Raw genomic sequence first — 19,451 nt, 5'->3', positions numbered from 1 at the left:
GGTCCTCGCAGTGCCTCCCAGGGTCGTCGGCGACAGCAACGCGGCGGTCACCAGCGTGTAAGTATAAATATTTTTGCTTTGTTTTTTTGCACTTTTTATTTCATTTCTTTTGTGGAGGCTAATTATGTTATTTTTGTCTTTTTCTTTAACAGCCTTCACAGCGTGCTCCCGACTCTGACGGTGAGGATGGAGGACTCGATGTGGACCACCTCATCGATCTCGTCAGAGAAAGGGAGCCGCTCTGGAATATGGCTGACCGCCGCCACGCTGACCTTATCGTTACCCGACGACTCTGGGAGGAAATCTGTTCGCTCCTTGTGGGCCGCTGGGAGGACCTCGATGTTCGGGCCCAGATTAAAGAGCGTAAGTATATACAGTACCGGTTGCTTGATGTAAACCAGTGTTTCCCGAACTCCAGTCCTCGTGGTCCCCACGGATCATGTGTTCAGGATTTCTATTTACTATGGAAATCCTGAAAACATGACCCCTGGGGACCATGAGGACTGGAGTTTGTGAAACACTGTTAAATATTAATAATTCGTTAAATATTTCTTATTACACCCAGTTCTGTAGATTGCTTTAGCTTATATGACATAGGCTATTTTTAAGCTTGGCTCATGGTAGAAATGTCAGCTCACTACATATTTAAGTTTAGCCTTGAGGTAAATGTCAAACTCCATATATACCGAGATCACGTGCTTCAAGAGACGTATATAATTCATGGCTAACTGTAGAGGTCGCTGTCTTCTTCCCTCACCATCATGAGAGACAGACACGAAGATGTCGCCTGTGTTGGGCCATGACATGACATAACAGCTGGTATATTACTTGACAGCGATGTGAGAAGCCGAACTGAGAGACAGCAGCCATTTGCTATTCAGGATCTCGGAGAGAAGAAGAATACATGTTGCTTTGCTATGAACAATGGACAATCTCTCTTTCACCTATTTTTATTCACCTGTTTTTCTGTAATAACCTTTCTTTGATGGAAGAATCCAAATAAACCACTATATTTTTATCTGGTAACTAGTCCTGAGTATTTTACAGGATAAGCATTATTTTACATTGGAGAGCCAGCCAGATCTGCATTTTTGTACTTTTTTGTGGATTTCCCTCCACTTGCCCATAAGGGGGATTGGACTTTGCTAACGTCATATGTGCAAGTTATCAGGAAATCTACTACTTACAAGAATCAGACAGAACCTAGAAGTAAGAATTGCCAGATAGATTGAGAAGTACTACAAGTGCCAAAGTGCCAGACGTGCTGAAGCCAAGACGTGTGAAGACAGGAGCCCAGCGTTGTCCATCAAAGGAACAAGCTGAGACATTTCAAGGTAAGATAAAATGGATGTCATTAATTGTCTTGCTAAGCAGAGTAAATTGAAATTTAAGTCTGTAAACAATTCTAATTCAGAAGTTTTATGGTTAAGTTTATATGCCGAGTGTGAACTCGAGAATCAAAGGTTAGATTCTAAGTTTTTCAATAGAGAAAGAGAAAGATTAAAAAATATTCTACAGATGGTAGATATATTTCATAGATCTGTGTCAGAGAAATCTAAAAATGATTGTGTAGAGGATAGTGATATTCCCGAGATTCACTGTAATGTGGAGAAACAGTTACAAGTAGCAGCAGCTATTGAAGGTGACCTTGCAGACGTGGAACAAGATGGAGAAGTAGGAGGAGACTTCAGAACTGACGTAGAGGACGTACAAGGGAAAGACGGACCACTAAAAATAGACGACTCACAGGCCCAAATCCGAAGGAAAGTAAGAAAAACTTTGCTAGAGATATGCAAAATAATTCCTGCATATGACAGCAAAATCCATGTTTGTAGAAACTCTGAGGTTTTTGAAAGTTGTGTTGATAAATTTGATTTATCTAACGAGGAGAAGAATCAGTTGTTCAAAATGTGGATCCCTGTAACCTTTTCCAGGAGGTTATCTTTAAAGTTATCTGGTGAAACACATGAGAATTTAACTGATAAGGACAGATTAAAAATTCTCATTTTTTGTTCATCAAATGAAAATCATCCAGATACTGTATTGATATTCTTCAAAAATTAAGGATTGGTCGGAAGGAATGTATTTTTACGTTCATGTCCATATATGAACGTTTGTATAGAATGCTGAGTGAGAATGTCAAAACACCGTCCCTCATAAGGAGTTTTGTAAGCAAATTTTGGTTTCTAAATCCTGCATCTCGTGTTATTGCGTCACAAAAAGATTCTTTATTTGAATGTGCGCAATCCCTTGATTTTGCCAGAAAACATGAGAATCGTGAGAGGAAAGTAAATCGTGCTAATTTTGTGAAGACAGGCAGAGTAAAATCTTATCAGAAGCCTGTATTAGCAAAACCTTCTAAAATGAGTTTTCCCCAAAATCAAATTTATGAAGAACAAAGGAAATCACATGTTTGTTATAAGCCATATGGAATGATGCAAAAGAACACCGAAAAGACACAAATTGAATTAAGAAAAATGATGAGTTTTGATCTTCTTTCTGTAACCAAGATGGCCGAATTTGACAGACAGAAACAGGTGGTGAGTGACATCATGGCCTGTAAACTGAATACTCTGCTCCAAGAATCTATCAGCTTTAAAATGGCAAGAACCTTTCAGGATATTTTTTGCAGAGAAATAAGTATGGGTTTAGGAATTGGCTAGAAAAAGTAATTATATATATTGTGTAAAAGTGTTATACAATTAGTGAGTTATATGTAATTATTTTATAGAGTATAATCCTGTAGTTCTATAGTTTGTATATACATATTCATACAGTATAAATAGAGTGTTTGTAGAAGTAGAAATAGTAGAACTGTATTTTTTAATGAAAATTAAAATCTACATCAGTAATAATATTTAGAATTATGAATATGATGTTAACCTTATCTTTTATGTTTCCTTAGAATTTTCATTTCAAAGCAGGACTTAATCAGGAAAAATTCTCTTACAAGGATTTATGCCTTTATTTACACAGGAAATTGCAATAATTGCATGATTTCATATATTTAACACTTAAAAGAAAATAACTAACTGCATTTTAAAATATGTTCTGTGTGTGTGCCTTCACTTCATGGTTTGAATGACTACCACAGCATGTGGAATTTGTACCTTTTTCTAATAATAAGTATACCAGACCAGTATACTATGTCCCTGTTCCTTAGGGAAAGAATTTTTAAGGGGGTCTCAACTTTTGCAAAGCAATGGAATTTTTTTCAGGCCTAAATGTCAAGTATAGCTATACATATATTTATGTCATGTGGGGAATATTCAAAGAAATATTAAGACTAAATTGAAATAGTTTACAATGCATTGATAATTAGGATAATTTGGGTTAAAATACGTGTATTCATCACACCTTCGTATGTGAGGTATTTGGTTTAAACTTAATATGTGACACAGTCTGAGTGACAGTGACTGAGTGTATGAGCAGCTGCTGAGCGAGTGATGTGATACGTTTGTGAGGCCTCAGGATCCTGAATGCATGAGAGAAAGAAAAAAAAAAAACCCCAAAAGCTTTTATCTTTAGGAGAAATATGCAGATCAGTTAAATTATTAGAATATTAAGATACATAATGAAATATTATCTATACAACATATATTTCTATATTTCTATAGTAATTATTATTTCTTGATTTAGTTAATAGTGGATAAGTGCAATCGCACATCAAAATGGTTTATGCAAATTAATTTTTCCAAAGGATAATTTTATGATATTCAAATTAATTTTGATGGTTACACATCTTCAGACAAATAAATGGTATAAGCAAGTATAAATTCACATAATTTATACATTAATTATTTTTAATTTTGGTTTTGATAAATGAATTATTTCATAGAACAATATTTTTTGGTATTAAGGGGGAAAATATGTTTTTGATCCTGACTACATCATCACATTTGATTAATACCTCTTCTTCACACATTTTAATAGGAAAAAATATTAATAAGGTACAATGGTATAAGTATTGGGTATAATAACAAGTATTATAAAGAGTCATTTCTTTACACTAAGAGGAATTACATGCAAAGTTGCATAATTTGAATATTTTGGTAACACAAGTTTATGACAATTATGAAATAATCCAGATCATGGAAATATTAAGGGTATATGTTACTGAAGACATAACTACTCTGCATCAACATAAAGGCCTTATTCTTATTTTTATTTTTATTCTTATTTTTCATTATTTTTAATTCTTTCACCAATATTTGGTGGGGTAATGTCTACTGAGAATATTGCTTCATTAAATATAGCAATTATATGGTTCTTTTACTAAGGAAAATGTTTCACTTCTGAGTTATATGCAACAATTCTTTTATTCATTCATTCGCTCACTCATATATTCTTATTTTGGTTCATGGCTTTACATTCCTACATATTATTAGTATAATAAATATATTCCTTATTAATAAAGATGAAAACACTGGTTACATAAAACACAGTGACACCTATGGGTTGAAAAAGGTAATTACACCTAAGACATAAAAAAAATGTTCTATCACATGAAAAAAATATGGATAATAATGTATTATCACTTATTATTGGTTTATTATTTCAAACATTGAAATCCATATACAGTACAAATTCTGATAATAATTATATGGATATTACTGATTGCTATGGTACGCTGTGATATTATAGGATAGGAAAATTACCAGATTTGGTATAGAATAGGGAATGAAGACTTCAAGCAAGATACTGAAATTACGTTAATAAAGACTTTTCATATTAAAATTGATTCTTATCAGTTGCAAGAAGAAGAATGTCGCTATCCAGAAGTCCCAGAAGGTAACAAAGCTATGACTTCTGAGAAATGAACTGTGTTAATTACAAGTGCAGTATCCACCACTGACAGTCACAAGTGCAGTATCCACCACTGACAGTCACAAGTGCAGTATCCACCACTGTCAATCACAAGTGCAGTATCCACCACTGACAGTCACAATTAAAGTGTCTAACCTGACAACCAGAGGACGATGATAATAATAATAATAATAATAATAATTTTTATTTATATAGCGCCAACATATTCCGCAGCACTTTACAATTAAGCGGGGACATGTACAGACAATAAATTCAATACAAGTTAAGACAATTCAAACAATGACATTAGGAGTGAGGTCCCTGCTCGCAAGCTTACAATCTACAAATGATGATCCTATGATGCTGAGATGAACTGTGTTATCACGTTCTTATCAAGTTCCAGAGGTTTTCAATCACCTGTAAAGCTTCAATGTAAAGCTGGTGAACAATGAAGGTAATTAACCCTGACATATGTCCTGTGCATTAGGACAAGGACTGGTTATGGTGCTATGTTTAGCAAGGAAGAGTCATTTTAACCCTTGCTTTGCTGACCAAAGACGTCACACCTGTTCAAAGACCAGTACCGATGGAGGATTCCAGAATATCCAAGGCGAGCCAATGTAAGCCCAGGTTTTTAAAGATGACACTGCACAGATATTAAAGCTGCATTTCATCTATAGACTTTGATTTTATATACAACACGATTTCTACAACATCTATATGCTAGAGAAAAACTGTATTTTTAAAAGAACCAAGAAGAAGACAGAAGACATCAAAATGAAGACCAGATGACACCAGATGATGACTGAACCTGAGATGCTTCAATTTAGACTTAGGGAAGTATAATTATACATATTTTATATGAATATTGTTCACGGCTTACCATAACATGAATTCACATCAATTATGTCATTGAGTACTTATAACGGTAATCTGATATTATTATTATTATTATTATTATTATTATTATTATTGATATTAAATTATTTTGTCAGAAAAGAAGAAAAAAGATCTCATTATATTTTGAGGGTTCCAATTAATGTCTGTCTCCCTCAAAAGGGGGAATTGTTAAATATTAATAATTCGTTAAATATTTCTTATTACACCCAGTTCTGTAGATTGCTTTAGCTTATATGACATAGGCTATTTTTAAGCTTGGCTCATGGTAGAAATGTCAGCTCACTACATATTTAAGTTTAGCCTTGAGGTAAATGTCAAACTCCATATATACCGAGATCACGTGCTTCAAGAGACGTATATAATTCATGGCTAACTGTAGAGGTCGCTGTCTTCTTCCCTCACCATCATGAGAGACAGACACGAAGATGTCGCCTGTGTTGGGCCATGACATGACATAACAGCTGGTATATTACTTGACAGCGATGTGAGAAGCCGAACTGAGAGACAGCAGCCATTTGCTATTCAGGATCTCGGAGAGAAGAAGAATACATGTTGCTTTGCTATGAACAATGGACAATCTCTCTTTCACCTATTTTTATTCACCTGTTTTTCTGTAATAACCTTTCTTTGATGGAAGAATCCAAATAAACCACTATATTTTTATCTGGTAACTAGTCCTGAGTATTTTACAGGATAAGCATTATTTTACAAACACTGATGTTGTATACTAACCACTCCTTTCTCGTTTCAGGGAACAGAATTGTGAATCGGTGGCGGTCTGTGAGGGATCGTTTCAAGAAGGAGTTCAATAAAGAGATGCGGGCCCCGAGTGAATCTGGAGGACGCAGGAGCAAGTACAAGTACGCACAAGCCCTGTCGTTCCTCCGGGAAACAATGGTCACTAGAAGGTAAATATTACACACCACATGTGAAAAAAAATGTTAGATGTAACTTTTTTTTTTCAGCCAGGGCCATACCATGTCAGTATTTTAATTGTTTTTTTTTCTCTTTATTCCACAGCACGGTGAGCAGCACTCGGGAGCCTGCACGATTGGACCCTTCTGAGGCGATCCCTGAGGAGACCGGCACCGAGGGACACTTCGACCGCCCCGGTACATCTGCACCTTCCCAGCCTTCCCACACATTCGACCCATCTGTCCCATCCACCAGCACAGGAGCATCGTGGCCGCCTACATTACATGAAGCTACTGGTGAGGAGATCGCTTTCCCTTTACCCCACCCTTCTGCCCCTGCCACCTCTAGTACACCTGCGGGTACTGGGCGACAGCGGCAGAGGGGTCAGGAAAAGAGTTATGCGCAAGAGTTCTTGCATCTGAATGCATCTTTCCAGAACTGTCTAAAAGTCTTGTCAGAGCAAATCTCCGCAGGCTTTCAGCAGATCAACTCCAGCATTCTGGAGGTGAAGACACTTCTGCAAACCATGCATTCAGAAGCAAGATCTTCGCCAAACCACACCTTTTTCAGGTCTGTTGTGGAGCGCATGGCAACACTATCTCCTACCCAGCAGATGCATGTAATGCATTCGTGCCACGGTGCTCTACAGCAGGTTACCTCCCAACCTCCACCTCCCACCACTGTAGTTCCTCCACCTGCACCCCCTCCAGCCACTTTCCATCCTCCCCCTCCTATTATATCTGCACCCCCTCCAGCCACTTTCCATCCTCCCCCTCCTATTACATCTGCACCCCCTCCAGCCACTTTCCATCCTCCCCCTCCTATTACATACCAGCAACCTCACCAGTACCAGCAACCTCCCCAGTACCAGACATCTCCCCACTTCCAGCAACCTGCCCCGTACCAAACTCCTTCCCCGTACCAAACTCCTTCCCCGTACCAAACTCCTTCCCCATACAACTTTCCATCAACATCATCTGCTCCTACAGTCCCTGCCCAACCCTCCACTCCACCGCCCACCAACTCTTCTGCCTCCCACATGTCCACCCATTCTGTAGGTTTTTCCACACCTTCACCTCTAACTGTTCCTTCCCCACCACGATCCCAGTCCTCTCTCCACACACCCAGTGTCGAAGTGTCCCGCAGCCCCTCCAGCAGTATTTCCACCCCACACTACACAGATTTGTAATGTGTGTTTTTTAATAAAAATGCCCATTGGGTTTAAAACCTTTATTAAAAAAGTTTTTTGCACTTTAAAAACATTTTACAAAAAAAAAAAAATGTTAAATAAAAGTTAAATTATCTTTTCACAATGGTTGTCTGTCATTTCTTTCTGCGGCGAACTATGTTTTAAAAAAAGGTTAAATACAGGGTATTTCAAAGGTAAAAAGGTATTCAAAACCAGGTATATAACTGTGGGTAAATTTTAGCTTTTTGCCACAGTTGTGTTCCTGGTTGTGTTTGAAGCAAAGTATTTCACCTAAAAAGTTGTGTTTATTGTTGGTGATTTCCTAACAATGTACACAACTTTTGTTAAAAGGTGAAATACTTTGCATAAAACACAACCAGGTACACACCTGTGGCCTAAAGCTAAAAATAGTAAGACCATGACAAGATAGCCAACTTTGGTTGGCAAAGGTATATACTGTTGGTCCAGAAGGTACACAAGTTTGGTTAGGGCACAAATCTTTCACACTCTGTCATCCTGCCAGTGTACTCTGCCTTGAGGTGACATAAAGTATAGTGCAAAATTGTCCCTCATTACTGAAACCGTCACAGAACTTCTAGTGGTAATATTTCCAATGACAACATCCATCTTCGCCAGTAACTTGCTCTTCTCTCCAACCTGCACTTTCTTCTCTACAACCTGTCAAAGAAGGGCTGTAGGAACATGCTATATATAGTTTTCCAGTAGCCAATCCCGTTCGGAAGGCCACAAGGGTCAATTTTAAAAACCGGATCCGGCGTAATCCGTCGAAAAACGGATAGAAAAACGGATGAACCGGATGAGACGGATCCGGTTTTGTCTGTCAAGAACAAGACAGATCCGGCAGAAAACCGGATCCGGCACATCAGGTTTTACAAAACATTTGCCGGATCCGGCATTCCGGCACGACGCCGGATCGCGCCTGACGCCGAAAACCTGATGTGTGAAAGTAGCCTAAGCCTCCCCGATAGCATCCAAATAACAAAATAACGCGGAGCAATTATCAGGGGCCTGTTCCCCGATTACACTCGCCAAAATGGCAAACGCCTGCTGCCAATTTACAAATGTCTGAGGAATCAAGCGCCACCTCCGCTTTTCCTCCTCTTCCTTTTTGCTATCCTCTTTCTTACTTTTGTCCAAATTAAACTTCTCAAGAGGCAATAGCGAAAATATTTCCACATATTCATCCTTCCAAATCCGCTCTTTCACCTCCTTTTTCAGATGGGCCCCCAACGAACCTTTAAAACACACATACACCTCGCCATGCACCCGATCATCCAGATGCACACGACACTCCTTTTCCTTCTCGGTTTGCACCGACACTGACACCGGCGTGCCAACACAAGGGCCCGACGCAGCCGCGCCCTGACTCGCCAACCCGCCACCCTGTGGCCCAACCCACGCTGCTACCGGTGACGACCCCACAAAACCCTGCTCCAGACGTAAAAGCAAGCTGCGCACATCCGCCAACATATCACATACTCCCCCGGCCGACCCTGAACTGCTCAACCCAGCCTCAACCCCACCGCCCCCGGACTCTGCTAAGGGGCCCCCTACCACCACTGACGAAGACAAAAGCGGGTGACAAACAGGGGACATAGACGCATACTCACCAGGCTGCGAGGGGGCTGTGTGCCCTCCAGCCGGAAATGCTGGATCCCCAGACGCCTCATGGACCTCTCGCCTCCCGGCGGCGAACTCACCGCCTCGTTGTTGCGGCCCGAACACCCCTGCAGACTGAGCCGGGGTAGGAGGCCTGAACCCCCCGATGGAACTGGGCCGCGGCACCCCCACATATGAAGGTTCCTGCCCCCCCCCGCCGAGAGTCATTTCAGCCAATCCATTGCGAGGCACCCGGTCGCTCAGGGATCCCGACAGTGTCCTCCGCTCCAATCTTCTGGCAGCCGGCCCCGACCCCGCCGGGCTGCCCTCCGGTCCCACTGCAGCCATAGGGCTGTGGCACATCCTCGGGGGGTCAGAGGCAAGCGCCGCTGCAGGGGCACCGCAGCAGCGCCCCCCCGTTCCAACTAGTTCCCCCCCACCGCTGGGGGACGCGACCCGACCCGGCCCTGCCGCCTGGCAGGCAGCCACTCTGCCGGCAGCCGAAGCGCCCGCTGAGGCAGGCCGCGCGGCCCGTCCACCACGGCTGCGGCCCCCCGAAGGACCTGGTGCTGCCGGATGTCAGGCGCGCGCCGGCCCCGCCCCCTTCCTGCCCCGGGGCGAAGGTCCGGACGCCGCCGCAGGGCCTCGCCGCGTGTGAGGATTCCTCCCAGGCCGCGCACCCCCAGACGGGGAAGGCAGCATCGCGCGGCCTGGAGGGTCCCGGGAGGGGCTCCGACGGCGACGCGAGGCCCGGGGAGCAGTGTCAGGGGGATAGCCGCTCTGGAGGCCGCGCCTGCCTGGACCTCCGTTCCCTCACCTCGGCCTGCCCCGGCACTTGTTGAAGCAGGCCAGCCACCTGCGCCTCCAGCCAGCCAGGAAGCTGCCCTGCCGCTGCCGCCCGCAGACTATCCAGGGCCTGGTCCACTCCCGACATCCCGGTAAGTTGTGGGACTGTTCAGGAGCTGGGAAAACAGGAACAGAGGGCGGGCACCCCCCAGACCCTGTCTTAAATACCCCTTAGCTCCCCCTCCCCTTTAACCCTTCCCCTTCCCTCACTAACTTCCAACCCCCCGTCATGTTGGCCTCCGCCCACGCCTCCTCCAGGGGGTTGGGAGGCTCACTCCGGCCATTTCTATATGCAAGGGGCCAGGGTGCTCATTGACTGTGAAATAGTGGACTCGCCTATGACTACCACCCTGTGCCACCTTGTTACATTACATCTGCGTGGCTTTGGTATTGTGTGCTTATCCTTATCCTCTTCCCATTCGGTTTGTCCCTCCTACTGTTCCCTTTGATTTTCACTCTGTTGTTGTGAGAGTGTATTTGTATGATTATAGTTTCCTTTAATTCCCGCCTGTTTCCCCTGTCTGTCTGGTTTGTGTTATCCTATACAGGTCTGTGTCATACATCCCTGAGTGGGGAAGGAAACAAGTCAGTGTGCATTTAGGAGTATAGCAAAGAACGAGGCCCCAGCATTTCCAACATCTGGGGTTATCTGGGTAACGGGGATAGCCCAGGGATCCCCTAGCTTGAGGGACGGGAAAGAAGTCCATTGCCCTGTGAAATCTTGGTACAGTTTCATGACACATTTCAGAGCTCTGTTACATTTCCACATTGACCTACTCAACTCTGCTACATTGCTGAGTTCTGCTAAACTGTACATTAAACCACTTATTATATACAGCATGGCTACATTTCTGAGCTTTGCTACATCCTTAAGCTCTCTTGTTCCATTGAGTCCCTAGGTCCCCCCAGTTTAGCTACATTGCTAATCTCTGCTTCACCGCTCACCACAATTCCACACAGGATTCCGAGACAAGCTCTGCTCTGCTTTATTACCAATACTACTTAGATGTGTTCCTTATAAAAAGTACTAGCAAATCTACTTCCCATTTGTACTTAACGCAGAAAAGACTTTTATGGGTCTGCTCTTGACCTGTCTTGTAAGTGAAGGGGGCTGGCTGGAAGTTCATTTCATCAGCTAAGTCAGCCTCCTTCTTTGTAACAGAGAAGGGTCTCGCTTAGATTTTGAATGAAGCAGTCAGCCAGTCCCCTCCACTCACATCACAGGTCATCTGCCAACAGAGTAAGGCTACTTTCACACATCCGCTTTTGCTATTCCGGCGGCGTGCGGCGAAAAGCCGGAGTGCCAGAAGCGGCCCAGAACGGATGCATCGGAGAGAGATGCGTCTGAAGTTCCGGCGCTCTGTTATGGGCATGATGAGTCGCACTGAGGATGAAACGAAGTCGCGCAGTGCTGAGCGGGGTAAGGAGAGAGAGATCCGGGCATGCGCAGAGGGAAAATGCCGGAAAGCGGTGGCCGGATCAGGCGAAAGACTGATCCGGCGGCCGGAAGTCCTCATTTGCTTTCATTGTGACAAAGTGCCAGGAGCGCCACATCCACGCTTGTCCGGCTTTCTACGCCGGACAAAAAAACGCTACAGCATGCATTCTGTCCGGCCGCCGGACACCATGTTTTCGCTGGATCCGGCAAAAAACGGAACAAACGCTGGCACATGCGGCGCGATCCGGCGCATGTTATGATCTATGAGAAAAAACTGCATCTGGCTGTAAAAAGACCCGGATCCGTTTTAACACACACATGCCGGATCTCGCCTGACGGCGAAAACCGGATGTGTGAAAGAGGCCTTAGCTGTCTCCTGCTGGGAATGCAAACCAGAAGTGGAACTACCCACACCTGGGACCATGTAAAGTTCGAGAATAACTGGATGCTGTGTGTTTTATGTAAGAAAGCTTACTCTGGAGCAATGACTTCTTGAAATGGACGGGCAAAAATCCAGCCAGCCAAATCCTTGTTACCCTCAATGAGAAAAATAAAACTTCTTTCTGACACATACTCAAGAATGTTCTGAGTTGTCTCCAAGTGTTTGAGATTCTCCATTAAGATATTGGGGATCGCTTCTAAAGCAGCTGAGCATCCATATGTTTGAAACGTAGACATCCTCATATCACATTCTTCTTCTAGATACAGATGTAGCAAAGTGTACCTTAACACAGAAATCACTGGGACGTCACGGCACAACAAAGTCCAATGTGATCACACACTTGACATCAGTCAATGGCTTCAGCAATACTAGCTAAGGCGGAGCTTTATTTGTCAAGTTAACTTCTGCTAAATATGTAAGTCTGTATAAGAAGTAATGTCTTCTTGACCCTGTGCAGTCCTAGTGGACCTCCTGTAAAAGGAAACTGCCCATTTATGAACCGAGCCACCGCCATGCTGTAAAAGGAAACAGGAGCAGAGAACGACTTTACGTTGAGATCTGAGATTACGGATAGGAGAGGCGAATGTGAATTACCTGCGTATCACGCTTGTGCTGGGAATGGACTTTCTCAGGAACCACCACCTCGTATTTCTGACCCTCAGGTACATTAAATGCTATGAAGAAATAAATATAAAAATTATCAGGTATTTATTATACAATGACTGGACTGAGATAAGAAAATGTCACCTACTCGTGAGACGATAGAGACAGTTGCAGAGTTTAATAACCCCCATTGTAAGTTGAGATTATTAGGCTACTTTCACACATCAGTTTTTTGCCGTCAGGCAGGATCCGGCTATTTTTAGAAAAAACGGATCCGGCATAAATTTTGGAGAACTGTAGAAACGGATCTGTTTTTCTGCCGGATCCATCTACCAGGTTATATCTGTTTCCTGGGGGCTGGCCAATTGGATCTGAGCATGTGCAGACTTAAAAAAATGGATCCGGTGGCTGGATCCGTCTTTTTCTGGATCCGGCGCATTCCGTCGCCCATAGACATTCATTGTGGCAAAAAGCCGGAAGCGTCCGATCTGAAAAACTGATGTGTGAAAGAGGCCTTAGTAAAATTTACAAACTTTCTTCTGTTTGCAATAACCTAATCAAATAAAAACACCATAGCTAAGAAAACAAGAGGTTTCTCCAAATTTATCTCAAAATGCCACTTTTAGGCCGGCTTCACATTTGCGTTCGGCAGAGCTGCGGAGGGCTGTGTAGTTCCTCTGTGAAGCTCCGCCCACTGGCGCACCTCCTCCGGTCAGCTCTGCCTACGTCTGCATGTGGCCTGCATACCTATCTTTAACATTAGGTACGCAGGCCACGTGAATGGATGCGTCCGCTTGCGTCGTTTTGACTCTGCAGTGACCCGCGTCGAACGCAACGTGTTGCAATTTGTTGCGGTCGCCGCATCATCAAAACGACGCATGCGGAGGCATCCGCATACATCCGCATGGCCTGCGTACCCAATGTTAAAGATAGGTATGCAGGCCACATGCAGATGTAGGCGGAGTTGACCAGAGGAGGTGTGACAGTGGGCGGAGCTTCATGGGGGGAACTACGTAGCCCTCCGCAGCTCTGCCGAACGCTAGTGTGAAACTAGCCTTACTGACTGCTGCAGTTACAGTATTATTCACCCCTTATGACCTGTTGCAGCTGTAATGCACAGTCAGACATCAGTTCTAGCAGCATTCCTGGGGAATCTTAGCCCAATACTTATGAACAGTGGCCTTCAGTTTGCTAATAATGCAGTTTTCATTCTTCAATCAACTTCTTGATATCCAAAGAAAGATTTTATATGGTGATCAAGTCAAGTGACTGTGATGGCCACTCCAGAATATTCTGGAATTTCTTTTGAAACCAAGTCTTGGTGAACCATTGTCCTGTTGTAAGTTTCATTGATGTCATAACTTCACAGAAGCTTCCTCATAGAAAACATGACATTTTATCAGAGGATTTCATGATACTTTATTGAGTCCATTCTAGTCCTTCAGATGCTGCCGGTCTCCAGTGCCAGAAGGATGGAAGCAGCAATAAAGCATAACCAAGCCACCGCTATGCTTCACTGTAGGCATCATCATGCCATCACCATGCTTCACTGTAGGTGTCAGACTTAGTCACTACCATGCTTTATTGTAGGTGTCACTAAACCATTGTTATACTTCGCTGTAGGCATCAACGAGTCACTGCCATATTTCATTGTAGACATCGACAAGCCAGAGCCACGCTAAGTGATCCTAGCCACTTTTTGACTGTAATGTGTTCTTTTCAGCTTATGTTTAACTCTTCCTATTCCATATATAACACTGATCCATATGTCTGAAAATATCCAGTTTTGTTTTTTCAATCCACACAACAAAATCTTCAAACTTTTGTTGCTTATTTATATGGTTTTTGGCATATTGGAGCTTACTTTTCTTGTTCTTTTGGGTTGGTAGAGCTGCATGTCATGCAGTAACAGAGATGGAGACATTCAGTGTTTAGAATGTCCCTTATACCGCTTTCAGATATAATTTGTTTTAAAGTACGCGCTCCAGCTGAGATTTTCACAAATAGAACGTGTATCAAATGTCTGAATTTTTTTGCGGATAGTGTGTGTGCAAAAAAATCACGTAGATATATCTGTTTTCAATTGGAATCAAGAATGAAAGTCACCCATTCAAGTTTATGGGTCTTTGGAAATGACGGACAGCACATGGATTGCATCAGTGTACAATTTGTGTGCTGTCTGTCGTTAACATTGTAATATATAAGAAAAGATATGTAAGTTATTAATTTATCTTTTCATGAGTGAAAATCACTGATAAAACACTGATGGTAAAAACTGACACTGACCAAATACCGATGACACTTGGATTCAAAACACTGTTGAAACTCAGACCGTTTTTACTTACGCGAACAAATATGGATGTCTGAGTGAGGCTTTACTGTGCAGACTGTAAGTCACTATAGAATTTTTCACCACATGCTCCTTCAGTAATCCTGCCCTCCACATGCTGCAAGTCTCCATTACCAGAGTGAGTGAAGCAGCCACAAAGTATTTCCGAGACACCGCCATGCTTCACTGTAGGCATTATCGGGCCATCGGCATGCTTCACTTAAGGCCTCATTGGGCCATCACCATGCTTAATTGCAGGCATCATTGGCCATAGTCATGCTTCACTGTAAGTGTCACTGAGTCACTGAGCTGGTAGCAGCCGGCGATGGCTTTCTCTTTCTGCCACGTCCGGGTAGTGTAGCCAGTGCTCCTATAAATTTAAACTTTAGAACTCTGCTCCCAGCTGCATCTCTATGAACATTAAATGCCTTTGTATGTGTATTTTTTGTCTTTTTCTTTGTTTATACAAGGCATTGATCTCTTAACTTTTTGGAGCACTCTCTTTACAACCTAGGAACATTAGTGATCTAGAGACTATTCCCATGAGGAACCTGCCAGAAGATGGTATCTGGCTATGCATTACTCTTGCAGCAGGTCATAACAGCCAGAGAGGCTCTATTAAGTACTGAGAACATTTGTCAAGAACGTGTAAATAACTTGGAGAAATCACTTGTTATATTAGTTGTATTGAGCAATTTACATTTTTCTTGTTTGAATAATTAATACATTTGTGTATGTAGAAAAACGATTATGTCACTGTACGCCAATCCCTCTCACTATGGCTATGAATATATGATCTATATAGTACACAAACCTTGATACATCTCACGTATATTACATCACCAGTCTGACAATATGACAGGATATAATCCCTGCTTCCATTATGACAATATGATAGATCATTGTTCCTCGTAGTATGTAGCAGGGAACTCTAAAATAAAAATGAACTCACATTGTAGCCATTGCCGAGCTCTTAGTATAGCAATATGACTGAAAGCAGAGATGAAACTACATGAGTCATGTTACTACAAGTAAAAAATAGTGAGTACAATAGTGAGCTTCACTCCATTATATTACCCAGTGTAATATGCCGGTGCTGGGATGCAGTAACAGAAATGTTGCAGAGCAGAGGTTAACTATATTTAATTAATCAACAGTAGGGCACTCCTCGCAGGGAGATGGCAGGGTAAAAGGGTACAGAATTAAACTGAATAACAGTTGTTTAACTAAACAGTCTCTGGTTCACAGTTTCACTTATTCTGGCTCCACAGCCTGTTACTTGCTGGGGGTTCCATGGGTAGCAGGATGCTGGCGGCAGTCGGAGGAGTGTCTGCTGGCGTCTTCACCCAGCACACGGTCCTACTTCTGGTGGCAGCAAGCGGTCTCCGGTTTTACCTGCTGAGGCCCTAGGCCATTTATCTGCGGAGCAAAAGAATAGAGCTCTCTGTAGGATTCACTCTCAGCACGTGCCTCTTTGAGCAGCCGCCGTCACCTGAATGGCTGTGCTGCAATGCTCTGCCCAGTGTGCACCTCTCTGGATGTCAGCCGACACCTGGATGTCCGAACTGCGAAGCTCCGTCGGTCACACGCTTCCCTGTGCGCCCGCCGGTATAGGTGAGTCCCTCACGATGCAGCCCTTCCTCTGCGCATCACGGCCGGTCGCTCCCCTCACAGCGGATGCGGTCTGCCCCTCATCGGCATTCTGGTGGGAAGCCCCCTTCAGTTGCCGCGCAACTAGTGTTGAGCATTCCGATACTGCAAATATCGGGTATCGGCCGATATTCGCGGTATTGGAATTCCGATACTGAGTTCCGATACTTTTAGCATATCGAATACCGGAATCGGAAGTTCCCATAATGCTATGACCCAGTTTGATTTGATTCAGCCAATGAGGAATCCTAACAAGTGTCGGCACATCCTGTTAGGCATGTAGGCATGTTAACTAGAGTTGAGCGACTTTTGTTTTTTTAGGGTCGCGTTTCGTTTCGTGAAACCCGACTTTTCCAAAAGTCGGGTCGAGCAAGATCGTCCGATTATAGGGAAAAGTCGGGGTCGTCCCGAAACACGAAACCCAATGTAAGTCAATGGGGACTAAAAGTCGGCAGTGAGAGGAGGACAGGAAACACACCAACAGTGCCCATTTGAATGCCAAAAGCATCAATTCTTCTTACTTAAGCTTGTCAACCTTAATTAACTTCATAATACAAGTAACGCACTGAAAAATGGGGGTTATTTGGCAACAGTTGTGGGGGGGGAGGGCTGGCTCCAGGTTTTCATGTGCCCTGGGCGAAAGAGCGCCCCTTTAACACATACCACAACTCATGATGCTCCGATACGGCAGAGAAATAGCGGTATAGTACAATGAAAAATACTTCACTTTTTACAGCTCATGACAAGGCCCATCTATTTCTCCATACAGAATCATTGGTCCCATATAATGTTTGAAACAGTATATGATGAGCTCCACATAATGCTACAGTATATGTTGGTCCCCATGGATGAAGCTCCACTGTCTTATGGGCCCAAATAATGCTCCAAACATAATGGGCCCCATTTCTAATGCTCTAGTGTATAATGGGCCCTGTAAATGCTGCTCCAATGTCTGATGTTCACCTTTGGAATGTTCCAGTGTATGGTGGGCCCCATCTATCATTCTCCAGAGTATAGTGCTCCCCAAAAATTGCTGTCCCAACATTGAAAACAATGAAATAAGTCTCCTCGCTAGGGAATCCCTGTACTAGTCTGGACTCCTCGTCGTTCCCATCTTCCATCTCACTGCACAGTATTTCAACCTTGCAAGTGCTGTGATCCTGAGCAAGCAGGGGGGGCCCACTCGTTGGCGACGGCACTGGCACAGGGCCCCTGATAGTACAGTGGTGTGTCTGATGGCGGGTGGGCCGAACCTGCACTTTCATCTGCAGCTTCCTCTTTGTCACCGTGTAAGATGGAACTGTATATGGGAAGGGTAACCTGAGTTTCATCAGGGTCAGATTCAGGCCGTGTAGCGTGCGAGGGGAATGTAGTGGTCTGGGTCAATGTACCAGCAGATTCATCGAGCAGTGGCTGGGCATCAGTGCACTTGTGTCGCCCCCAGGAGTACCGTCGCCACAGTGGCATTACCTTCCTCCTAGGGAGTGTGATGTCATGCTTGGGAGCAACGAAGGATCTCTCTAGCAGGTTAACTGATTGGGCGGCGTTATTCCCATGAGTCATGACCCTCCAAACAGCGTTCATGAAGGCAAAGTGTTTGTTTTACGTGGGCAGTATGGTTGCAAAGCTGAACCTTAAAGGAATGTCCAGAAGGGCACCACCAGGAGTGGAGCCTACGGTTTAATTCGACTCCACCTGGGAAACCTCAACCATGCAAGCTACAGAACAGATGCACACATTGCAAGCTTAATTCCGTTAACGAACGAGACTCCGTCATGCCCCGCGGTCCGAGTCCGGCTTACTAGAGGGACACGTGAGGCTCTGGCATATGAGATTGGCCAATAACTGGTGTGTCATGCCCTTACATGTCCGTGGCTGCATGTGCGCTACACTGAAAAGGCCAGCGTTTGTCGCTTACAGGTGCAGATAACCCGCTGAACAACGTTAGTGATGGGGATCTGTGATTACAATTATTACCCGCGAACGATGATTTCCCAGTAAGTGCAGGTCAACCGCAGTTCCGGAATTAGGCCTAACCGTCATTCCTGAAAAAATGAAAAACTTACATGTGCAAACCACAGGTGCTGTAGCTTGCTTAACAGCTCGCCAGCCGTTCTCAGGCCCAGTATGGATTACACGTGATTACACAAAGGTGAGAAAGGGTACCGTATCCCCGGATAACATGTGTGGATAGCATAGTGTACACATTCAAAATATATGTCTATACATCAGGAGGCAGGCTCAGACGGAGTCAGGCCCAGTATGGATTGCACGTGATTGCACAAAGGTGAGAAAGGGTTCCGTATCCCCAGATAACATGTATGGATAGCGTACACATTCAAAATATATGTCTATACATCAGGAGGCAGGCTCAGACGGTGTTAGGCCCAGTATGGATTGCACGTGATTGCACAAAGGTGAGAAAGGGTACCGTATCCCCAGATAACATGTATGGATAGCGTACACATTCAAAATATATGTCTATACATCAGGAGGCAGGCTCAGACGGTGTCAGGCCCAGTATGGATTGCACGTGATTGCACAAAGGTGAGAAAGGGTTCCGTATCCCCAGATAACTTGTATGGATAGCGTACACATTCAAAATATATGTCTATACATCAGGAGGCAGGCTCAGACGGTGTCAGGCCCAGTATGGATTGCACGTGATTGCACAAAGGTGAGAAAGGGTACCGTATCCCCAGATAACATGTAT

At 43.8% G+C, this 19,451-nt stretch overlaps 1 protein-coding gene across 1 annotated transcript in view; it reads right to left on the bottom strand.

The window, feature by feature from the left end:
• The window catches only part of LOC141060798 (zinc metalloproteinase-disintegrin-like protein H3), a 187,038-nt gene that overhangs the window by 113,713 nt on the left and 53,874 nt on the right, over nucleotides 1-19,451 (bottom strand). The window contains exon 2 of the mRNA XM_073557153.1: nucleotides 12,751-12,830. Coding sequence (XP_073413254.1) covers nucleotides 12,751-12,830 — 80 coding nt within the window. The remainder of the gene's footprint in view (nucleotides 1-12,750; nucleotides 12,831-19,451) is intronic.

This window comes from Dendrobates tinctorius, unplaced genomic scaffold, assembly GCF_039654945.1.
Source record: "Dendrobates tinctorius isolate UK_male_01 unplaced genomic scaffold, ASM3965494v1 ptg000245l, whole genome shotgun sequence".
Classification (NCBI taxonomy): domain Eukaryota; kingdom Metazoa; phylum Chordata; class Amphibia; order Anura; family Dendrobatidae; genus Dendrobates; species Dendrobates tinctorius.
The sequence above is the reverse complement of the archived record's forward strand: the minus strand, read 5'-3'. Positions and strand labels throughout refer to the sequence as shown.